At 41.7% G+C, this 24965-nt stretch overlaps 1 protein-coding gene across 3 annotated transcripts in view; it reads right to left on the bottom strand.

The window, feature by feature from the left end:
* Positions 1-23437, bottom strand: part of PHF21B (PHD finger protein 21B) — a 161664-nt gene extending 138227 nt beyond the window's left edge. For 2 of the 3 annotated variants that reach the window (XM_064516843.1, XM_026114079.2), the window contains exons 1-3: positions 22952-23437; positions 22266-22298; positions 21917-21982 (exon numbers count right to left, since the gene is read on the bottom strand). In XM_064516843.1, coding sequence (XP_064372913.1) covers positions 21917-21982; positions 22266-22298; positions 22952-23005 — 153 coding nt within the window. In that variant the 5' untranslated portion in view covers positions 23006-23437. The remainder of the gene's footprint in view (positions 1-21916; positions 21983-22265; positions 22299-22951) is intronic. The other variant, XM_026114080.2, reaches the window with a different exon arrangement.
* Positions 23438-24965: the final 1528 nt, after the last annotated feature.

The raw sequence follows: 24965 nt of genomic DNA on the forward strand, positions 1-24965 counted from the left end.
TGCTGCAAAGCTATCAGAAAAACACCAGGCACGCCACACGCTTTTTGGATGTAATAAAACTGCCATTACATTATACGTGACACTGTTAGTTTGTGCCATGCACCACAAAGTGGCACAGCCCAATTGTGCTTTCATAAGGAAGAGTTTGGGCCAACCAGCAGATGCAATCCTGCACAGGGGTCCTACTAGCCAGTCCACAGGCTGGAGTAAACAAATAACTACTTTTTTTTTTTTTTTTGGCTGCATCAGCTCCCTGAACTGGCTGATCTCCTGATAGTGCAGGGGCACAGTGCCAGGGCAAGATGAGAAATGGCCACATCCTCACTTAAAATAGCACCCCAGAAGTGTGAATGTTTCTGATAGTACTTGTCCCTCAATTCCTGAAGTAAAATGAAGTTCTGTCACTGATCTCAGTGACATCAAGAACTGTAATTATCATAAAAAATGGTTTTTTTTAAGGCTTCTAGAACGGTTGGGTCTTCAATGCTATGAAGAAAATTTCTCCTAGCTTCATTTGGCCCTTTCCAGATGCATGAATATACAAATACCTCTCAACAATATTTTGGCCTGAATTTGTCCACCAGGTTTTCAGCTGCCTTGTCAAATATTTCCCTAAGACTACTGTTAGAAAAAAGCTAGTGAACAAAGTGCAGTTGTACCATTCTGTAGGGAAGAAGGCCTTTGTTTTGTATTTTAAAGAGAAAACATTCTCACTTTCTCTGAGATTTCTGAGTTGTATATCTTTGAATTTAGATACCTTTGAATTTAGGTATCTTTGAACGTAGATGTTTATATAACTGTGGCAAGATTATAGTTACATAATCTATATGTATAAATGCATATACACTTCAAAAACAACAATAGCTAGGCAATCTGTAAGATATTTATTCTGAAAGTGCTACGATGACTATTTGAAACAAGGGAGATCTGCTGCCTCCATTTTTGAGATGGAAAAGGAGGCTCAGGTGCCGGAGGGGACCTGCCAAAGTATGCACAGGAAGAAAAGACCAAAACAAGGAACCGAACTGAGGTTTCCAAAGCCCCAAGCCAACAAGCTAGCCACTTGAATAGAATATTCATTCCAAGTCAGGTCAAATCTGGGGCCTTTCTTTACTTTCTTGTTCTTCCCTGTCTTTGTCACTGAGTCAACACATTAAGTTTTACCCAGCCTGTAGCCAGCTACCAAGTGGTCAACCACTCTGCTGCCGTTACTCAGAATTAGCTGCTATCTTGAGGACTAAGATAGGAAACTAAACTCTCTGAAGAACAAACAGTCCTTTAGACTTGCACCTGCAGCACATTGCAGCTGTGCGGTAACTTTGCCTGGCATACCCCTTGGCATGTAAATAATGGCATCAAACCAAAGCCTCATACGTTCCCAAAGAGTTTTGCTTCATTTGTGAGGTTCTTAGAGCAGCCTCCTCTGGGTGGTGCAGCCAGCCCAGGCCTCTGGGAAGGAATAGAGCGGGGTGCTCAGCCCTTCCTCTGACTGCTGGAGGCCACTGCTTCCTACTAAAGTCAACAGGAAAGCTAAGATTTTGGTTACTAGTGCTGAAAGGGGTGCAAAGGCTTCCTACTGAGCTGGAAAGGACACCACGCTACTTATAGCAACCTTAACAGCTAGACATCTTTCCAGCTCAAAAAACCTGCAGCTCCCACTGGACGGCAAATGAACCTGTTAGGTAACGCTGAGCAAAGAAAATGAATTTGTATCAACAATATTTTAATAAAAGCCTAATAAAGCTCATTTCCTAAGGAAGTGACACTCACAAAATTACAATGCCTGTGTGTGTTCAGTGGCTTTGAACCTATAGTGCAATTTCCACGAAACTGGACAGAAGGGTAGAGATCCTAAGGATACAAAGTTCCAAGTACCAAGAAGCTTCATTAAAATAGGAGTTTCAGTAGAGTAAACAGTTGGCCTAACTGAAGTGAAGGTCAGGCATCACAGTTTACCCTCACTAGGCACTAGAGAATCCGTATTTGAGAGCAACTTTGTATGCCTCCGTCACTGCAAAAGTTTGAATCAGAGTTTGCCCCTTCCTTAAGCACCAAGATCAATCAATCCTGAGGCACAAAGCCATTGGAAACCCAATTTCCATAGCTCTTATACTCACAGAACAATATAGTTTAGAAAGCAAAAATGCTGTAGGAACCATTAGGCCTAAATAACCATAGCTAAATATTCCTAGCAAGTTGAGACCCACACCATTCTGGCAGCCTGATTTAACTGAGCAATGTTTCCAAAGTGTTCTGAAGGTCAACAATATTACAGAAAGCTTCCTGCAGTGCCTGTTAAAGAGGCAAACACCACCTATTATAATCCCATTTCCACACATGCATAACTTGGCCTTCAAGACATCTGTTTGCAGAATAAATTCTGATGCCAGGTTCCCAAATCAGAAGAAACCTCCTTTCGCTTTCCTTTGCTTTGCGGCACCAGCGTTTCACCCTCATCTGGAACCTTTCAGGTCACTGCTTGGCCTCTGATGTTAGCGTTGAGGCTTTTCTTAAACTGAACCAAACTCTTTGGAATGTTTGAGGATTTCCAAGAGTGAATCTAAACACATATTCCCCATTTTAAATCCATATTGTCTCAGCTACCAAGGAGAGCGAGGATGACCTGTTGCCCACTGAAGGCAGCAAGAATTAGTCTAACTGGTGAAGAAGTGGAACCGAGTCCATGTTGTGTGCCAGGGACCTTTCAATCAACTTTGAAAGGGTTTGGATCTAGCTCAGTCTTTACTGGTGACTACAGCACAAATTAAGTCTGGAAAGAAAAAAAATGTTAAAGGTAATTGGGAAAAAAGTCACTTTTGAGTATGTTCCTTTGGCAGTTGCTACAAATTTAGTGTAGCTTAATGAGCATCAGACCTACCATCTATTTTCCCTTCCCAATCAGCAAATCCTGGGGGCTGCTGGACTAAGGCTGCCACTGGAGATAAGAACTTCACTGATCAAGGGCTTGAGGACAGGGACTGCAGGTAATGCTGTGATCAGTCCCTTCTGGGACAACTTACACACAGGACTGTAGTTAAAGCTGGGTTTCAACAAAAGCTCTCACTGCAGAAGCACTTAGTCTGCTTCCGCTGAAGTCAATAGTAAAACTCCTGTTGACTTCAGCAAGAGATAGTACAGGCCATTGTTGAGAGCTTTTGAAAATCCAATGCTGCATCATTAAGCTGCACAGCAAAAGAGAATATCTGTTGAGCAAGAAAGGTCTAGCTGTACACCCTGACATTTCTCCGAGCACAGCTGCACTTAACTATACTATTCCTTATGTCATGAAGCATACACCAAAGAGCATGCTGGAAAGGCAAAGACATTACAGATGCAGAATTGCGTCCAAAATCCAAGCCCCTGTGTTCCTTACCAGCTTCTGACCAATCCTGTAATGGTAGCTTTATATATGCATAGTTTTCTCCCCCCGCAGTGGTTAGCATAGTTTCAATTTCAAAATTACATTTTGTTACATCATCCTTAGCCTCTTTATACTTGGAAGCATCCCATCTGCAAAGTGATTCACATAATGCTGCAGAGATATAAAATTCCAGAATGATCCAACATAATGTTTACTTCCAGCTACTAACTAGTCCAATCAAACCAGAAAGAAAGAGCCTGTCTTGGGCTTCTTTGGATTGTGTAAAGATATGGAAAAAAAGCTGACAAATGAAAGACTTGTCAGCTTTCCTAACCTGCCAACATTCAGGAAGCTCCAGCATCCTTAACAAATACTCTGAGATCACACTTAAGATTACTTATTCCAAATAAATTTAGAATAATTATCCAATGCCTGAAGGCTGTGGTCACTAACTTAGGGAAATCACTGCCTCTTTACACTTCTACATACACACACATTCTTTGTCAAATAGACACACGCTTCACTTTAGCTTGAAAAAACAAACTATACGCCTTTGAAACTCAGTGTGCTTATGTGTGTGGCTGCATCAGAATACAGTCCGGTTGCTATAGCAAATGAAAGCCAGCACCTCACATGAGATGAAAAGAAGTGAACTGAGCGCACTTATCTGATAGCTGTTAAAATCCCACATTTATTCATACTGAGCCAAGTTCTCCACCAGTCTAGATGTACTGATTTCAGAAAATTTTAAGCCAGCAGAAAATATGACACCGTCCCCAGATGTCCTTGTACATCAAATGTCCCGTTTGCAGAAAATAGCATGCAGGAAGACAAAGTAAGTCTCAAGTACCCCTGTAGGTATTGTGGTCACTCTAAAAACAGTTCCACATTACAGCAGTTCACCAGCTTCTGCAGAGGTATTTCTGACAAACACAGAGTCAGGCTCTGCCTGAAGCTTTCCTTCTCAAAAACTAATGAAGGAACAAATCACAGGGTCAAACCCAACTGCTCCTAAAGACGAAGGGTCAATGTCAGTCTCTGGATAGCCAATGATAAAAAAGACCAAAGCAACAAGATCCTCTCCCTCTCCCCTCTAACCATGAATTTTATAGTACAGTGGCTACCAGCCACAGCAATGCATACTCTGCCACGTGCTGAAGCAGTTACGGTACTGGAGAAGGCAAGATTGTTCTAGCTGGCATCTTCCTCTGCCTAAATTCATACCCTACACTAAATAACCACAGACTTGTGTAATTCTTTATACATCCATACTTCTTTACACTTTCAGAAAGCAAGAGAAATATTAACTAATTAACTAATTGGTCTCAATGAACTGCTGCACTGGTATTGCATTGTATTAAACTGGTAAAAACTTAAACAACATGCAGTTTCAGCTGAGTGAAAGCAAACAGTGGGTCCAGTAAAACACAGGCAATCCTTTTCTTTCTATACTCAAACAAAAGAAAAATTTCCTCCTTCAAATGTGCCCACATGTTATTGCCTTTTAGTAGCCAGCCTGTATGTGTTTTTCAAATACCTAAAGATACGGTAAGTGTTTGTCTGCTGGCTCAGTTCATTAAAGTGAGTTGTCCCTTCACATCCTATCCAGCATCTCTCATATTTTCCCCTTCCTCCCATGGAAGGAGACAAATTCCCTTCTGGCCCTATTTGTAATAGTCAGATTACTACCCATGTTGGCCAAGCTACAGTGACCCAACAAGGCAGCTCCACCACATCTCCTGCCCTCTGCTGAGGGTTTGGACCCCGCACATGGAGAAGGGCAGCGCAACGGGCAGCCGTCCCCTGCTCTCCGGTGGAAATGTCGGGAGGCCACATGGATCCCACTAATACTGCAGAACCCCACAAACATATATGTTCAAAATACACACCTACCTTGTCTAATGTTAGGATTGCTTAGATGAAAAAAACACCAAACTTTACACCCTAAATCTGAAAAGCTAGCAGACTCTGGCACTGTACTGAAGATGGTAAAATAGTATGTTAATCCCAGGTGGGCTCCATAGCATTTTTTCTGGTTATCAGGGGCAGGGAGGGGGAAGCAGGAGGGATCAGTCGGTGCCTTTCAAGGCTGAACTGACCAGTTCTTAAATTGGAACAAAAAGTTTTACGTCACTATTCGGGAGAGAAGGTGCCGCCTCTTCCAGTTATCATCAATACTCTCTTTAGGCAGGCTGACCTTTCTCTTTATGTTGCACCAAGATTATATCACATTTTCTTACTTTTCACTTTCCCCTCTCCCTTTTTGTGCCATCCAAACTTAGTCAAGGCTAGGCTGGACTTCACTGCTGTCCCTTACTGACAGAAAGGAGAAATAAGGATTAAAATACTGCATGTCACTGCTTTTCTTTATGGCGGTGTTTAACACCCTACCCAAGATTATTAATAGCATTTTCACAAGCTCACTCACTTTCAGTCATGCATCTGTACAAACCATGCCATCTTCTGGTGCTTCCTGGCAGCAAAAAAGAAATACCAGTGTCAGAACTTAAAACTGATGCCACCAGCTCTGCCTGTGCAGAGAGCCCTCTCTTTACCCTCCCAGTAAAGGGGGGCAACACTGCACTTGGGAAAAGTATTTCAGGGCTTCTCCAAATACTGAAATCATAAGGAAAAATGGAGTGCCAGAAACATGTGCACTTAGTGTGAGGATATCAACTCTAACTGTCCTACAAACTAAGTCAGCAATCTCTGTTTTGGAAAAAAATGTATATTCAGTTAGTCTTAAAAAAGACACTCTTGTGAGTGATGCGGTAAGACTCAAAATAGAAAAAAACTTCAGCAATCAGTTTCTTAATATAGCAAAAACATCCGTGTATCAAGAAATTTATAATAGCTGGAACAGATTCCCCATATGCAATAAAGGGGGTAGTATGTCAGTTTACACTTGCATCCCTTAAGAATTTTTTCTGAATCTTGTAGAAATGGTTCAAAACATTATAACTTCCAAATGAGAGGCTGCTATGTTTTTTTCTCCCCCTGCAGCCAGGCAAGCCTCCCCATGCCTTTGTCTGTCACAGAATCCCTGCGATTCTCTGAGACCAGCTGTTTGCTCGCACTTCTTCGGTTGGAAAGTTGCTCCAGAATCTCATTCTTCTTGTCACTGCTTTGTGGCTAATGCAGTCCCAGCCTTCATCTGTGGCTAACGCAATCCCAACCTTCAGCTGCAGAAAGAGGCCAACTGTACAATTTACTTTTACAAAACCATGTACACACCAAGTTTTAAAAAAATATTTGCACACACCGAATGCACCAGTGTACACCAATCCCTTGGCATGCACTGCCTACGTTTAACTACATATTGCAGTAATGTGTTTGATGAAGACCCAGTTCTGTGGAGGGGGCTTGCCGTGCCACTGAAAAACCTCCTGACACCATGACTGCACGTCAAGGCAAGAACTGTATAAGGTCTCTGTGGCATCTGAGCACTTGCTGGGAAAAGAGAGTAGTCAGTTACACTGTGGCACAAGCTTCATATTATTAAGTGAGTGTAGCCTAACCCAACTTACATAGTCCCCAGCCTGGTCAGAGCAAGCTCCATCAGCATATTGATCCCTGGTCAGGCTGCTTACACAGCTCCTAGGAGTGCTAAAGGTCAGCAGTGGTAAAGTTCTTGGCGAAAGAATGATAAGGGATTTTTTTAAAGGAATATTGGGAGACTACCCATTTGCTCCCTTGTTTTATAACAACTATTATTGTTTAATATTAAAGAACTCTGAGCACTAGCTCGCTTTCTTCCACTGATGTTGTTCACTTAATTTTCTATGGTGAACAAAATGTTAAGAGTAAATTAGGCCAAGCAATTTCTACCTGTGTTTATGAATCACATTAATTTCTCTGGCTCCCATGTACTAGGCAGTGCTATAAACTTTGGGAACCCAAAAAGGAGGGGAATATTTCCTACTGAAAAAGTGAACTGGTGACACATCCTTCACGAAAGGTAAGGAAGTTCAAACTGTCCCTCTAATATCATATCCAAGCAAGGTAAAAAAAAAAATTAACTTCCATTAACATAGGTAAATTGATTGCAGAATGCAGCCCAAAATACTGCTATGCTGGGGAAGAGAGGCCTTGACCTTCAGTGAGATTGTTCCCTGCCAAAGTGAGGTACAGGCCTTATGTGTGAAATAAAGAAAATGAAAGCCTTAGGTAGAATTTCAGAATCCCATTAGACCTGAAGTGGCCCAGAGCTCAGGGCTGGAAAACTCTTCTAGCTGTCAAAATAGATTGGAAAAGATAATAGGAACTGGTTCTTCATTCCATGTCCTTCTGGCATGCAGACTAGAGAGGGATGCAATCAATGCATCCATGCTCACCAGGAAGTCAGCTGTCTTCCTGCCTCCCCCTCCACCTATGTGCCGTGATACCATTACCTGTAGGGAGAGAAGGGCAGGGCTGGAGTGGTGTTGTGTTCAGCATAACAGGAATCCACTGACATGGAATACCTATTGGTAAGTCCACATTAATTACCATTTTCAAATCAAGAGTTCACTTTTGAAGCAAATCTCCCAGTTCTCCACCCTTCCTGTGCTTTGGTTCATATTACAAAGTTGTCTTGGAGCAGACAAACTAGATTCCTTCTGGATTAAATTGAACAGAAAAGTGCACTTGTGGAGCATACTTAATGTGTTGCAAGCAGTCAAGGATGTTCAGTCCACGGGACCAGACTAGAGCTAGCGTGAGCCCCCAGTATGTACACAGTGCTGAGCACCAACTCTTTTGCTCTCCACATCCGCTCCCATTGTGCTGTACTACTTGCTTATGTGGATATAGCCATCATCTTCCTACAAAACCGAAGAGACTAAAAAAAAAAAAAAATCTTATCTCAAGAATGTAGTTCATTTCAACACAAAAATCCCTCAGGATGAAGGAACTAAGGACAAGCAAGAAAGGTGGGAAGCCTGCTGCGAGCCAACACAAGTGTCAGTGACTAACAGAAGGGCAGTTTTCACTAGATGGTTACTAGCACTGCTCAGATAGCATTAACATGGACACCAGAATATAGAAAGGCCCGTAATGACACTCTAGTAAAGAAAATCAGTCATAGCTCCAGTTATAGCTGTTAACCAAAAAAAGATTAAGTATATTAGTGTTAAGAAATGCACAGGATTTTGACAATTCCAACCACAACTGATTGGAGTCACTTCAAAACTCAACTCTCCACACATCTCCTGAGTACACATTCAGCAAAATTTTGTTCCGTGCAGAAATGGATCACCTTCATGCAAATAAACCAACTGAAACTTGTGCAAGGGAGTACCTATCCCCATTTTAATTCCCCATCTAGTCTCAAAACTGCAGAACCAAATTCCTGCCTATCTTCATTAGCTTATTAGTCTTAAAATGTTAGTTTCTATTTCCTCTGGTGAAGGAGGAAAAGTGGGAAGAGGAAACTGTGCCTTTACTCTAGACATCAACTCTTAGTCCTGTTTCTCTTGCTCTCTGGGTGTGTCTGTGTGGTGTCTATACAGTCAGGAAACCTTTCCTGCCAGGGGAAGAGAGTTTTTCTCCTTAAAATATGAAGGGCACTTAGGCCAAAGTCCTTGTGCTTGGCAGAATCTGGCCCTTGAAGCATAAACCTCTGTGTCTACTTTTCCTTCTAAGCCATTTCCACCAAAAAAGACATTTTGGATGCTCTTAGTATGGAAGGTAGATAGTCCTCTAAGAACAAGAGCTTGTAAAGCAAACAAGCAATTTTTGTTTAAGACTGATTCATTGCACATTCAGCATTTCAGACCAAATCTGCCACAGAAGACCAGTACTTCATTAATGTTAATTTGAAGTCTGTCCAAGCTGATAGTAGTGTAATGATTTTGGAGGAACTGTTCCTACCTAATGGATCCTTGACCTGGGAAGGTAAAATTCCTTCAGTGGGTCATGACCCAACAGACCGTAAAGGCTCTAAGCTCTGTCATGTCAAGAAGCTGCATTGTAATAAATCTCAGGTCATGTATTTGTCCAATCTGGTGAGAACTATGCATTTTAAAAACTTTATAACTATGCATTTACATGATAGCTTGCTCAGAAGCTAGCTGATGAATACACAAGTATCTGACAGTCTGCAAGAGCTTTTCCAAGCAACAGTGAATTGTCAAGGATGTATGTAGTAGTAGTTAGATAGTTGTTAGTTGGACTTTCTTCAGGAAGAAGAACATTTTTAAAGCTACTTTTTAAAGGAATGACTGCAAGTGATGTCAAAACCCAAAGGCTTAGCCTCAGTTTTTGCACAGTCTTTATGGAGAGACCATTAGCAAACTAACAGTGGCTTCAGTTGCAACTAGCTTAAATAAAGAGTAAGAATCTTAGGGATCAAGTCATACATCATATTGCTGTTTGGTCAATTTAGGACGTTTTTTAGAAAGAGTAATTTGGTGATTGTCAGGGGGAAATTATGCCAACCTGACCCAGATTCTCACAAGTATTAACAGTCACAGCAGAACTGAACCCAACAAATCCACGAAAACTTAATCTGGCTGATGAAGCAAACAGTGATACCTTTTTTTCCTTTGAAAAAATAATGAAACAAAATGGAAGACTATCAGAAACAGTAATGATGGACAAAGCTTTTGCCCACTGCCTTGAACTCGACTAACACTCATAAAACTAAAATGTGTCATATGATACAAGCATCTAAAATAAAATATGAAATATAGTATATGAAATATAACTATAAAATGATATAAAATATAACTATAAATGAAAACAACTATATCTAATATTTTCTATAGAACTAACAATGTCTTTACATGATAGCAGATCTTTAACAGCAGACGCAGTGGATTACCTCAGCCAGCCTAAGCCAGAAAATTCCAGCATGACGGCTCTGTATTTGTAGCATGTTTGGCAAAAACACTCAAAGATGAGTTTTGGGGAAAGTTTATTCTGCCACTGTGTATGGCTAAACTTCAGCTACTGTTGCCGTCGATTTATTATTCAGTGTTTGCATTACCTTGTTGTCTAGGAGTCCTGGAATAGAATCTCATTAAGCCAAGCACTGAATATACACAGGACAAAGAGAGTTTCTGATGTGAAGAACTTGCACTTCAGCACCTTTAGAAGAATGACTTTAATTAAGTAAACGCAAAGGAAAAAAAAGGGAAAATAGCCAGGCACAGCCAAATTTTTTCAACCAACAGGCTTGAAATCCAAAGCTTAAATCCAGATTTAGGCTCATAAATACAAATGATATATCTAAAGGTGCCAGAAATGTGCGTTCATACTGAAGGCCTTCTAAGCTCTTTGACTTAAAACTCCTGAATGCAAAGAAATTCAGGCTCACAGCCAAGAATAAAGGCTGACACTCAAACTCTATCTTAAATCAGGTCTTTGGCCTTTCCTCCAGCTACCTAAGGCATGCATTAAAGCTAAGTGTTGGCCTAGATTTCAGCCTGAGTTCCATCAGTTTTATGAATTTACACTTGAGTCTCAACATCACTGCATAGGAGTTGCTGATGACTTCCCTGTTTAATCATCCCTGCTAGTCCTCTGTGTGTGTATGTTTGCACATACACGTGGGGGAGAGAAGGGATGAGTCTCCAGTGTCGAAAAATCAGCTGAATGCTGCACTCCCACACAGAGTTTGGCATACTAAAATCATAGGCTTTTCACAACCCTCAGTTATATTATTCATGCAGAATGCACTCAGCTTGCTATTGTTCCTGCTCTCATTGTTTATAAATGAGTCTTTGCTTCATCTGGGGACGGAAGTTCCTTTAAGTTTCCCTTAGTCAAAGTACTTCTGTAATAAGCTGCAGTGCTATTGCTCAGGGAAGGTTAAAGAAGTTTCTGGAAATGTTTGTGCTTCTGGAAAAAAACAATATTTTCTTTCTTTATTGAAACAAAAGGCACAATTTGAGCTGATTGTTTCATTTTGGCCAATCTGATACACAGGTTCCTAATTGTTTCCTTGAGGTACTGTGTATCTTAGGAAAACAATTAAATGCTTCATTTTGTTCTTCATTACTGCAATATTTGCAGAGAAGGCTTCTAAATATGTTAAGTCTCTTGCTTTTACACCTCACTTAAATATTCCCAGCACTACAACATAAAATAAATGGCCTGGAGGCACGGACTTCAAATGTTTTGCATGGTGCAAGCACTATTTCTCATGGTAGGACCAGAAACTGATGATCCCATCTGTTATGGCCAATACGGCTGCAGAAAAACATATAATCCTTTTGTCTAGTAATATTGCGAATTTTATGATTTAGCTTGTTCGACAGTTCAGGCTGTCATTATTAATCCCGGTGATTGTGCAAGATTCTGAGGCATTCCCCAGCTTAGAGTTTTTTCAATCCAATTTAAGTTAATAAACAGTGAACTGAATTGCAAAAGAAAAGAATAAGTTAATCACATGGCAACTTAACCGCTTTGGGCTTCAGAGGACATCCTACTGTTTCGGGTCTAATATCACAGTATTTTAAAAGTAGGTGGGACTGTGTCTTTTACACCTTCATTTACTGCACACTTTCTGTTTTTAAAGTTCAGAGGACTTCTTTTAAGCCTCCGATAAGACAGATACTGCAAATTCAAAAGAGACAACAGACAGACTGTCACCTGACATACTGGAAGCAGAAGACTGGAGTCAAATCCATGCATATTTTGGTGTGAAAAGAAACTTCTGTTTTGAACTGAGGATTCAAGAAACACAAAGGCTTGCCAGTTAATGGAAATACATTTACATTAAACTAATGTTAAGGAAAGAAACAATGCCATCTCTTTCAAAAACAATCTCCTATCTACTTGCAAATACCAATGGACTTTATGAAATGGATGCCTTTTGTCTTTTTAATATCAACGCCTGAGCTATCAGCTGCTAGCGGAAGTTTAATGAAACCTTCCCTAAAACAGTATTTTTAAGCCAACAGTCTTCTCTGGGTACTCTTAACACTCTGGATGGCCTTCCTCCTCCCCCTCCTCTTCTCACCTACCTTTCTCCCTCTAGCCAGGTTCCGATTTTTATCACTTCAGTGCAAACTCTGCAGTGTAACTCCAGTGAACTACAAGAAAATATATTTCTGGAAATTACACCTGTCTAGCCAAGAGAAAATGCAAATTGGGTTGAATGGTATTTAGTTTGCTCATAAAAAACCTTTTTCCCTTCAGTTTACGAGGAAAACCAACAAAGTCGAGATTCTGTCGCTCATTTACATCTTCAGTAGTACCTCACTCCTCAGCAGATCCTACTGAAAAGGGCTACTCATGGAGTTCTTCACTCAAAACATACATGCAGAGACTGGGCTGTAATCAATAATGCAAAGTACAAGAAGTAATTCCTTCTACAACAACAAAGACCACAGGTCATCTGAAAGAGTGACAGCAGTGCACTGTTTTTTATTGCTTTTATAAAAAAGTTATTTTTGATACATTTGCATTTTAAGTGGCGGGTTTCATCTAAGAAAAAAGAAAAAAAAGATTGCAAGTGTTCCTGTCAGCACTATATTCCGATCAGTTTTAGGGGAGCAGAAGACGATAGATTAAAATAACCCCTTGTAACAGCTGAGAGTGAATAACCCACAAGTCTGGAAACTAATCTGCGCCTGCGATGTGGACTAGCACCGAGTGGAACGCAGACACGGGAAAAAAGTGCATTGAAAGAGACTCAGTTTGTTTTTAGTTTAAGCCCATGCCTATTCAAAAGAATCATATCTGAATTTCTAAGAGCAAGCAAAATCACTATGCATTTACCATACTAAATGCCTTTTTCATCATCTAACAAAACAGAGCAGATACAAATGAACCAATCAGAGATTTGGAGTGAGCTATCAGTGTTGGAAAAGCTAGTCTGCACATTCCAGTTGAGTCACCACAGAGAAGTGGAAAAGAGAGGAAAAAAAAAAAAGGAAGAGAGAAAAAAAGGGGGGGGGAAATAAATTACTGTGTGCAACTCCATCTGCAAACTGCTTCTCCCGCACTGGTATGTAATAAAATGTGTTGCTAAGATACAAGCTGCTAAAGAAGTTCATTAAAGGACACTTTAAACAAAGCTGCCAGACTCTTTTCCCTTTAAAGACTGCTTATTTGGTTCTGTCCCTTGTGTTTATAATTAGATCCTCTATATGAGAGATTGTGCTCCATTCAAGCCCACTCAGCAAAGAATGTTAATAAAATAACGTAAATAAGACACTGGCTTAGGTTGTATATATTTATGGGCTGCATGGCTGTTTATAGAAATACATCTGGATTCCACTTGTATTTTTAAATAAGAAATAAAGCTTTTCAAAGTAGCTGCCCCCAAGCTGGAGAGCGGATACGTCAGTTTTTGCATCCAGCATTCTAACCTAACTTTTAGCACAGACAGGAATACTTTTAGACAAAGAAAACGGGCTTCTTTATCCAAGTTGGGAGTTTTTTGAGATACCTCTTATGTAAGCTTTTATGTGCAAAACAAAGCTATTTACACTGAAATAAAGGCCAAGATAGATTGTTTATGTCTTTCACCTGGCAATCTTTATCTTTTCCCATCTGGGCGTGAGTTTCTAGATGTGTGTTAATGATTTGCAGAATTTCCTTGATCATAATATATTAATGGCACGAAGAAGTCTATTTTGTCACATTTCATTTCCAGGAAAGACACGTTATCAGAGAGATCTTTATCTGACCTTCTGTAAAATACTTTTACTCTCTATGGTAACATTTTGATAGTAAGTGTATTTTTGTTTCTGTTTGGGTTGGGGCGAAAGAAAGGGCAAGCCGCATTTTGCATTCACTCATTGTGTTGAAATTATATCTTAAAAAATAATTCCAGTATTTATCTGTTGGGTACTTAATAACACATGGGATGCATAAATCACAGATGAGAGTTAGTATCTGTGATTATATAGGAAATGTTACTTGTCACTTTGTAACCTGCATCTCATATTAAATTCTGTATCACAGTCCCCAGTATGTATATATTTTTAATTACATTTTCAGGCTCATTTACATGCGCATATTGGCTTTCTGCCTGAATGATATCAAAGAGAAAGACCTTATGCTCACACCCAACCACACACACACATAAGCACATTTACACACAGAGACACTCAAATCTCTACATTTCTGAGAATGGAAGCTTCTCTCATCTTTTTCATTCTTAGAAAAGCTTCAGTTCACCAATAAATCTTTCGGCAAGCCTAGCTGATTCAAAGTGCTTCAGAAAAATGGAAAATTACAGAAAATGCAGGTTAATCTCCGCTGCATGTCAAAAGTATCAATGATTCTCACTTGACTCATGTTAATCAAAACGTAATATACATTTTTACTTTCTGTAACCGTATAAGATCTATCATCAACAGCTGAGTTTGCTCAGAAAGGCTATTCCATGCCTTCCGTCTGGATAAGAGATAAGCTGCATCACAAAGTACCAACACGATCAAGTTAAGTCAATCTAGAAAGGAAAATGACCTATATACTATATAGATTTAACTTCAGTTTCGAGACCAATTATATGCTTCTCTTGATTAAATGTAAGCAATCAGACAAATTTTCAGGCAAACACACTGTTCTTGCCACAGTCTCAACGCCCAGGCTCTTAGGACTAAATTCCAACTCTGAAAACAACACTGCCTCTCAAAACACTCAAATCAGCACCACCCATCACAGCTACCAACTTCCCAGGCACTTATTGTTTTGATTTTACTGCAGCCACATTTAGAGCCAGTTCTCCAGTTTACTTCCATTCAGTCAGAAAGGTGATTTTGTAGTTTAAACTGGGGCATACACTTAACTCCTCCATGGGTTAAAAAACATAAAGTACATCCTCGTATTTTTTTCCATTGTCTTTGTATATTAACCAGAAGGGAATGCCTGTACATGTGCAAAAAAAGCCCCGGTAGTACATATTAGATTTCAATAGATGCTTACTATTGGCAGTCGCAGGTTGTAGCTAGAACTAAGCCACATCAGCAATTTCATATGACACTCTGGAAATTGCTACTACATAACAATAAGTAGCTGATTCAAAAAAGAGAGAGAGAGAGAGAGAGAGAGAGAGAGAGAGAGAGAGAGAAAGCATGTTTAAGGAAGTACATTTTGTCTCAAGAAGAAGGTTTCCAAATAAAAAAGTAGCACCACCTTAAGCTTAAAAAATATATATATATATACATACATACATAGACATATAAGGAAAGTGTGTTTAAGGTGATTTAACAAGGAGAATTGGATACAATCAAATATGATTCTGCTAAGCTGAAATAACTGTCTACTTTAATGGTAGAAAGACAAATTTGCATTTCAATTAGTCCAATTCTTTTTTAGTTTTTCTTTGTTCTTATCTTAAACTTGCAGCACATTTTTATACTTCCCTTACCTCCAACTACTATGAAACAAATTGCCCTTCTTGACATCATGGTCACACACACACACCATTTACCATGGCCCTGTCTTATTGATTTGCAAACTTCTACCCTTTAACTCTATTGATTACAAATTGTGTTGATGCCTCATATTTTGTTTGGGGCGGGGGTAGAGGGGAGAAAGAGATATCATTTTATAATCAAGTAAAAATACTGCATATTTTATCTTTGATCACGAAGAGAAAGGCATAGAGGGGAAAGTTAAAAGTAACTCTGTATTAACGTGCCTTTATACGCCTTCATGCTTTCAACTTGAAAATTAAATCTGAAATGAGATGAAAAGGGATTTTCTCAACTTGAATATACTAGAAGTGTTTGGAGTGATGCAGTATCCCATTGGAAATGTGATTTAAACTTGCTGCTCAAAAACCCTCCTCTACCATAATGCTACAGAACGGAGACATATTCTCCTTTCCTTCCACAAGCAGAATGAGTCAGTGGGCCAGATCCTGAACAAGGTGGTATAAACCTCTGACACAAGGCACAGCTCTGGATCAGCAGCACATATGGCATGGACCAGTGGAGAATCTGTGCCATTAAATCAGAGCTCTACACAAAGACTTCTGTGAAAGCACAGTTTTAACTGTCCAAACATCTGCTACAAAATAAAAACAAATTCTAACTCCATGAGACAGAGTTGCTACATGGAACTAAAGTTTCCTTGAAAGGGTCTGCCTACCAAAGTATCATGTACAGCTGAACAAATACCTGTTTGCGGCAAGTATAAATTAGATATTTTACAGTGTGTAACAGGTAGCAAGTACCGTTACTGTAAGACCAAAAGTGAAATAAAAAGCTATTGTTGCCATAATTCCTTTTTCTGAATAGACAAAGGCATTGTAAGGAAAAAATTGCTAAATCACAGGGATAATCATAGCCAGCTCCTCTAATGAGGCATCATGGGATTACTGGAGTTATTATAAGAGTCATCTTATTGAAGAAATTCAAAGTTAATTGAAATCAATTGTACTGTTCTGACAGCAGGTGTTTTAAGTGGCTAAAATATCAAAGTGAACTCTTTAAAATGGTTAGAATGAATGTAACATTCACTTTTCAACCCGTAGCCCTGCCAAGTGATATACTGTACAAGTGCAGAAAAGTGTACAGTCAAAGAAAAATGCTAGAATAAAATAGCATTTCACACGCCAGTCAAGCAGCTGCCAAACAAAGGCGGTTCTAACCCCCTCCAGTACACATTTTCATTACAGATGTGCAATTTCCATGAATCTTATAAGGGTAACCTAATGGAAGGCAGAAAGCCACAAGTGTACATATTTCTATTGTGTTTCACCTCTATGAAAATGCTCTTTATTACCATTTCCCCCCAATATGAATGTGTAATCTCCATGAAGAATGACTGAAAGCACAAACAGAGTGCTAGGATTGCCATTATACAAACTATATTCCCACGTTTCTCCTCTAAGGAGCCAAAGGTAAATTCTTCTCTAGTTTTCTCACTTTTTCCACAGATAGCAAAGCAACCAATAAATTACTAGCTGATTCTAGCAAAAAAAAAAAAAAAAAAAAAAAAAAAAAAAAGAGGAACTGAAGCTTTCTGAATTACAGTCCAGAACTAATCTTTACTTTGATCCAATAAGTTCACTTGATTCTACAGTCACTCGGGTTTCCCAGCAAAGTCAGCAGGACCTCAACATGCAGAAGAACGGCAAAGTCAAGCTCATATTTAATACCTGTTGTGTCTCTGCTTAAAGATTCAATGCAGTGATTGGAAAGCTTCATATTCCACCTGGGGGATCATCACCCTGTCTCCCCTGATTTCAGCGAGTGCTTAGTAAGGCCCTTACAACCAAATTCTGCTGGGAGGAACGTACATAGATACAGTTCTTGCCACAAGAAATGGGAGTGCTCTGTGTGCGCACCTCAGGATAGAATTTGACATTAGGTTCAACGTGATTTGGAAATGCCTTTCAGGCTTTATCTCTGCTTTCACTGACACTTATAACCCCTATTTTATTTCAACAATTTCGAAAGTACCCAACCATATGAAATACTGAGCTTTGGCAAATGTCAATAATTTCGCCTTTAACATGTGTAAACAATGCTGCCATTTCCAGGCACGGCACAGCGCGCATTTCAACAAACCTAAAAAACATCTCTTCCTTTCCCCTTAAAAGAAAGATACAACATGAGCAAAACCAGACATCTTGAGTTCAGTAGTTTTCAACAACTTGCGTAAGAAGTGTATTTAAATTTTAGGAAGACTCACGCTTTCCACAAACAGGCTTTGCTGGTAACCGCCAAAAGCAAAAATACAGTTAGCGGTTTAATTTCAAATATATTACCCAAAAATGCAAACCAGCACTAATACAGGTTGGAATAGTTTGCCTGAAACTAATGTTGATTTTCTAGGTAGATAGTAAATTATGGTAAAGAAATGAGGCAGTGCAAAAGTGAATGTCATATATATAATGTCTTTCAGGAAGACATATTTTTATTACTGCGCTCCAGGACAGGCTGTCTGAATTCAGAGTTCATCACAGCTGAAAATATAGTAGCCCACACAAGCTCATTGTTAATTTTTAAGACCTAGCTTACCACCTAATACTTATGTCAAAAACAGTTAACTTGTGATTGGAGGTTAAAGGTTTGTTTATTTGTTTATCTTAACCTATTAATTAATAAGACACAACTTTCTAAAATGAAAAGACCCTTAACGACTCTTTATGGAAATAAAGAAAGCAAGAAACACATGCAGCAGAGCACCTCTGGTGTGCTTTTAAGACCAGTGCTGGCTCATATGATAGCTCTTTTATTTACATATAAATGCTTGTTGCTTGACAATTTAGATAAAAATGTTACTGCTGCTCTGCATGTGATGTAGATTGAAGGTGTAAAACCACTGGACCAACTAATGGAGTCTTCACACATCATATCTTGTTAAAGAAGAGGTAACCCACTCTCAAATGCTATTACAATTCATCAAAACTATAGTACACAAAAGATACAATTTCTAACAAAAGTCTAACTTTGTCCTTCTGAATAAGATGCCAAATTAAATATTGATTTAAGCTACACCATTTAAATAATGAAAATGATGTCTCCATAATACTTATTTGAAACAATCGGGAAAATACTAAAACTACATTTAATTCCATATTTCTCTACACCAGCAATGTAAAAGAAACATTGACGATGTGGAAATTTAATTAGGTTTCAAATTGAACTCTAACTTTTCACAGAAGTCTACTTTATACATTTACCTCATGCACTAGGAGTTGAGTTTGTCTTTCAAATCTTTCTGTCTTTTTTTGTAACTTTTAAGAAAAGGAAATGTTGCCATAAAAGCTAATGACTACAGTGCGAAACTGAAGAATGGGATATGGAAAGATAATACTCACCTCTGCTATATTTATAACAGATGTGGATGATGTTATCATCCATTCATTTTACTATCTGTTTCATCATCCACATGTGCCTTTTAATTGAAACGTAATTTTAGTATCTATTGTATTCAGTGCATGCACAATCAAAGGTATATATTATTGAATTATGAATTAGCTGTTCCTAAACAAATCTTGGGGGGGGGGGGGGGTAGGAGGGAAGGAAAGTAAACACTATATAAAAACAACCTCCCTACTTAAATTGCCTTCTTAATTTTATTTCAGTGTTTTGGTGTACTCACAAAAGGGAGCGCCTGAAACCACTGAACAGATGCAATGGCACCCAAACTACTGTCGCAGTAGCCTTCAGTGCATCTCCTTCATGCCCTGAAGTGCCAATAGTTCATTCACAAGCCATTATGCAAGGAGAAACTACTAATTATACAAAGTCTGAAAAGTTACACAACGGTTTTGTGACTTGGTCAAAGGCTAAGACCCCCAAACTCATTTCACTTGTGATCCATGAAAGATTTCAATTTAGACCTCCAGAGGTGGCAGTCTGGAGCAGAAGGACACCACATCATCACCACCTAGTCTGTTATTTATAAGGTCTTGTTGCATCGGATGTTGAAATGGGTAAAAGAAATAAAAAACAAGGTTTTTGCCTAAAAATAGTAGTTGTTCTCACTAGGTCAAATTTCCTGTTTACAGAATTTTAGTATCATACATTTAATTTCATTATAGGCTATAGATTTATTTACAAGAGTATGAGAATAGAGAGTCATAAATAGGTGACCATTGTTTACTAGTTAGTTTGGATTATACAGAAAATGTTGGGCAAGCTTAGCAAAAACCTTTTTCACTGAGCTGAATCAGAACATTCCAACTGTATTTTCAAATGTGTCTCTCTGCCTTATCTAAATTCCAACATGACACATAATAAATAGCTTCTCATTTACTATCATCATAAAAATTTAAACAGCCTTGAAATAGTTGCTACAATACAAGGGAAAATGATCAAATGTATGTTCTAAATACCCACTTAGAACAGTAAAACTATTTCCATATTGAAGAAAGAACACATAAAGATGCATTGTTGCAGTAAAGGCTGTTACCTCCCTTAAAAAAAAATCTTCTACTCAGTATAGTAGTATTAGAGTCAACAACTTGCTGTTTTACACTGCAAAAAAAGGACTAACAGCCCTTAGCTATCATGTAGTGTCAGATTTGCTTTAAAAAAGAAAGTATCTGATTTGATTCTATACAGTGATTAAACATCTTTGTGCTCTGCTGAGTAGGGTATTCTATCCCCTCCCCCCTCCAAAAATGGCATCAAAGCAATCAAAATGGTAATGTTCAGCATGAATGGGGCCCCATCCCCCACCTTCAAACTCTGCAGACTTTTCTCCATGTTAGAAGAAACCAACACCCCTTCCTCACAAAATGGAAGCTTCCACTACCAAATTGAGAGTGCTGACAAATTCTGATTACAATAAACTGGGAGGAAAAGGGTGGCATGCAATCACCATCCTCCAACGGGCACGGATTATATATGCATGGCTCACTTTTCAACTTTAACCACAACTCCAGAAAAAAAAAAAAAATTGTGCCTGTGTCCCCCCTCTCCCCCAGCCCCCCCTCCCCCAGCCCCGTCCCTCCCCCCGGGCTGCAGCCCCGGGGCTGGCTCCGCGCCGGGGGCAGCGGGGGGCGGCGGCGCCCGGCCCGCCGCGGGCGCTGTCCGCGCCCGTGGTGCTGAAGGGGCCGCTGCATTCCGCAGGAACCGCCACCCATCCCGCCGCCGCCGCGGGGCCGGCCAGCTCCGCGCTGCTCCGCGGGGCCGGGGGGAAGGGGGGGGACATCACGGGGGAGCACCCCTGGGGAGGAGGCTCAATCCCGCTTTGTCAACTGCCGCTACTGCCCTAGATGCACGAGGAAGTCCTAAAAGTGATTGGGGGGGGGGGGGGGGATAGTTTTGGGAGTGTGAGTGCGAGTGCGAGTGCGCGGCGACCGCCGCTGTCCGCGGTGCTGAACGCCCCCGCCGCCCCCCGCGTACCCGGCAACTTCGCTCCCTGCCGCCGCCGCGGCGGGGGCGGGGGCGGGTGACACGCGGAGCCGCGTCCGCGGGGGTCACTCGGCACGGAGAAAGTTTGCGGAGGGCGGGGGGGGGAGACGGAGGGGGAGCTGGGAAGGGAGGTTTCTGGTTTGTTTTGTTCCCCTCCTCCTTTCCCCCCCCCCCTCCCGCGACTGAAACAGGTTAATCTGCTTTTATCCGTATTTTGGGGAAGGGGGGAAAAAAGTGAAAGTGCCTAAGTGAACTCGAATCAAAAGCTAACACGTCAGATCAGACCAAGGGAAGAGAAAGGCAAGTGGGGAAGAAAAAAAAAAGAAAGAAAGAAAGAAAGAAAGAAGAAAAGAAATAAAATAAAGTGATCAATAAAAATCAGTTTTGTAATCGAAAGCAGAAATGGCTCCAAACTGGGCTCCAGCCTCCTTGTTCCCAACTCTTGCTCTGCACATTACGCGGAAGTGCACAAAGTAGCCCAAGATAGGAGAATTTTCCATATTCCTAAAACATGTCGACCAACTCAAAATGGACGCCTCATTTTTTTTTTTTTACGTTTTAACTACTGCTTATCTTTTTACTGCTAGTACTAAAATCATTCCTTCCCCCAGCAAGACATCTAAGAATCCGACCTCATTTTGAAAACATGCATTTTCTCACTTTACGCTTAGGAAAATGGATGTTATATCCTCCGCTGTCGGTATTTTTCAGCTAACGCAGACACTTTTCGGATGTTTAGAAAGTGCATTGTAAAAACAAGAAGAAAAACCAAACACAACTGAATCGATCTGTTCCTTACTTGTTTTTCATTAAGAGCTGCTATTCTTGATTGCCTTTCGTGGATTTGTTTCTTAAGATCCCCGTTCTGCAAAAACGGCAATAAGATGCATATTAAAGGCAAAGTGTAAACTAACCCCTGTAATGAATAAACTTGCGATCTAGAAATTGTTCAAAGGCAAAACCATTCCACCGAAGCCGTACAAAAGCATGCACACACAAAACACCCTCTTTAGTAAGAAAGCTCAGTGCAGACTACAAAATGAGATCTCTTACTGATAAAGTTTCTCATCCTGCTGTCCCAACACAACTGCGCTTATTACAGCAGGGATAAAATACTGAAGAAGAGAAAAAAAAGGATCTGCATTTACCTGTGGATCTTGCTTCATCTGTGCAACTAGTTTCTATAAAAAAAAAAAACACCCCCCCAAAAAGGAGGAATTAGAAACTGTTTCAAGTTTAATGGATTTTTTTAAATGTATGGATGTATGTGGACGGGGGAGGGAGGGGGGTAAGGAACAAAGAGGCAAGTAAACACTGCGAGTCAGTTTCAAGCAAAGCTCATAAATATTCAGGTCTCGTCCTAATCTCTCCAACACACACACACACACACACACACACACACACACACACACACACACACACAGAGAGAGACACACACACTCGCACACTTGCACACACTCACACAAGCACCGACCGCAATGTTAACTCTCCGGATCTCCACAACACACACACACACACAGAGACACACACACACACACAAAAAAAAAACTCAGCCAAACAATCCGCAAAACTACTTTGGCAAAGTGCTCGCCATTGCCGCGGGGGGCCGGGAGGGGCCCGCGGGGAGCCCCGGCCCCGGCCCCGCCGCCCCCGGCCCCGGCCCCGCTCCCCCCGCTCCCCGGATCGATAGCCCCTGCGACAAGAAGCAATCGCTACTTGGTAAGCATGCAACACTGGCTCCCTTCCGATTTCCCTCTCCCTCTAAAAAGCGCCGGGGATAGAAAGAACATTTTTTTTTATTTTATGATCATTTTATTATTTTATTTTTTTTTACCTGATGACATTGGATTTCCACTTTTAACGCCTCTTGCAAGCTGTGTAGCTCCATCCCTGCAACTTGCCAGGCACTTTTCCTGCCACTTTCAGATCCGAATGAAGTTTTTTTTTGTTTGTTTGTTTGTTTGGTTTGGCTTTTTTGTTTTGTTTTGTTTTGTTTGGCTTGCTTTTTTTGCCTCCTTTTCTTTTTTTTTCCTTTTTTTTGGCTTTTTTTCTCTCTTTTTGCAACCGACCAGCCAGGCAGCCACCCCTCCCTCCACGGGAAAAAAAAAAAGAAAAAAAGGAAGGAAGGAAAGAAAGAAAGGCCAGGAAGGAAATTAAAAAAAAGGAAAAAGAAAAAAAAGCAATAATAATAATAATGAAAAAAAAAGCGTCAACAACAATCGAAAGAAACAACTACTCAGGCTGCAAAGCAAGTTCTTTGCCTCTTTGCTGGGGACACGGACTCATCACTCACTTTCCGCCAAACTACCGGGGGGGGCCCCTCCCCGCGCGCCGCCGCCCGCGCGCGCCCCCCCCCGCGCGCGGCCCCCGCCGCCCCCCGCCCCGCCCCCCCCGCCGCGCCCCCCGCCTCCCGCCGCCCCCCGCCGGTCCCCGCCAATGGGGCACGGCCAGGACCGAAACCGGCAGGGACTATATTTCTCCTCGGAGCGCGCGCGCCGGGATTTCACTTTGCCTCGGGAAAAAGTTGTGCCGCGGCTCGTCAATGCTAATGCGGCGGTGCCCGGATGGAGCGGGGGGGAGAGGAAGGGGGACTCGCGGGGGGGGCACTGAAGGCTTTCGGCCCGCGCATGCGCACCGCCCTCAACGCCGCCGCCGCCGCCGCGGTGGGCGAGAGAACAACAAAGTGCTGGGGCGCGCGCGCGCGCGCGGGAGGAGCGAGGGGCGGGGCGTGCGCCCGAGGCGGGGCGGGGCGGGGGAGGGGCCAACGCCCCTAACGGTGGCGCTGCCACTGACACCCTCCCACCCCTCTCACCCACCCTCCCCACCCTCCGCTCTGGCCCCTCGGCGCGGCCGAGCGGGGCGCAGCGCGGAGTTCCCCGATACTGGGCGGCGGAGGGGGAAAGTTTCTCACAGTTTCTTCCCTCCCTGCCCCCCTCCCTCCCCCCCCGCTATTTTCTCCCTCACTCGTGCCCCTTCCCTTACTCCTCTCGCTCACTTTCCTCCTTTAGCCTCGTCCTCCCTGCCCTGCTCTCCTTTCCTTCCTCTGCCCCGAGGTGTGTAAGGAGCTGCCAGGCAGTGACTTTTTAACAGTGACCACTTCGGCAAGACGGGAAGGGGCCACTTGCGTCTCCTGCTGTAAGGAACAGCATGTGCGCGAGGCCCACGTCCACCCTGGGCGCCGCGAGAAGAGTTGTGGCTCTAAAGTCTATAGCCCGCTCCCTGGGCCCGAGGGCTGGGCTGCCAGCACCCACCCAGCTCCCCATTTTCCAGCTAGCTCCCATTTAGGAGAGTCACAGCAATGGAAAGCAGGGCAACGTGTGGCGGGGACGGCCTGGGTGGCCTGAATGCCCATCTCCATGCCGGCATCGAGATGCCAGATGGAAACCTGGGCGCTGCGGGCAACCATCCTGCGGGCGCTGGCTTAGCCACAAAAAAAGCAAAAGCAAAGGCTTTTTTTATTGGAACTAAAGTTTGTGTGAGGAAGTTGCTTCCAGATCTCCATCATTTCACAGGTCTAATTAGGAATATGGGAACACGAACTGTGTTGAAGTGTTCAATAGCTGAACAGGAAAGGGCTGGGAAGTCTGAGACAGCTGGGCACAAGTCCCAGGTAGAGGAAGCTGCTGCTGAGGAATAGTAATATGGAGCTATGGTCTCCCATTAGTTACTAAATAAAGGCAGCAAGGCTTTAAACCAACACAGAAGAGTTGATGTGAGTGGACACTCCACTGAAGTGAAATCAAGCCATAATGCCTTGACTCAGTCACCGAGGTACCACCAAGTCACCCAGCAACACAAATGTGATCTAGATCAGGGGTGGATGGAAACACATCACCATTTTGTCACTT

This window comes from Dromaius novaehollandiae, chromosome 1 (genome assembly GCF_036370855.1).
Source record: "Dromaius novaehollandiae isolate bDroNov1 chromosome 1, bDroNov1.hap1, whole genome shotgun sequence".
Lineage (NCBI taxonomy): Eukaryota > Metazoa > Chordata > Aves > Casuariiformes > Dromaiidae > Dromaius > Dromaius novaehollandiae.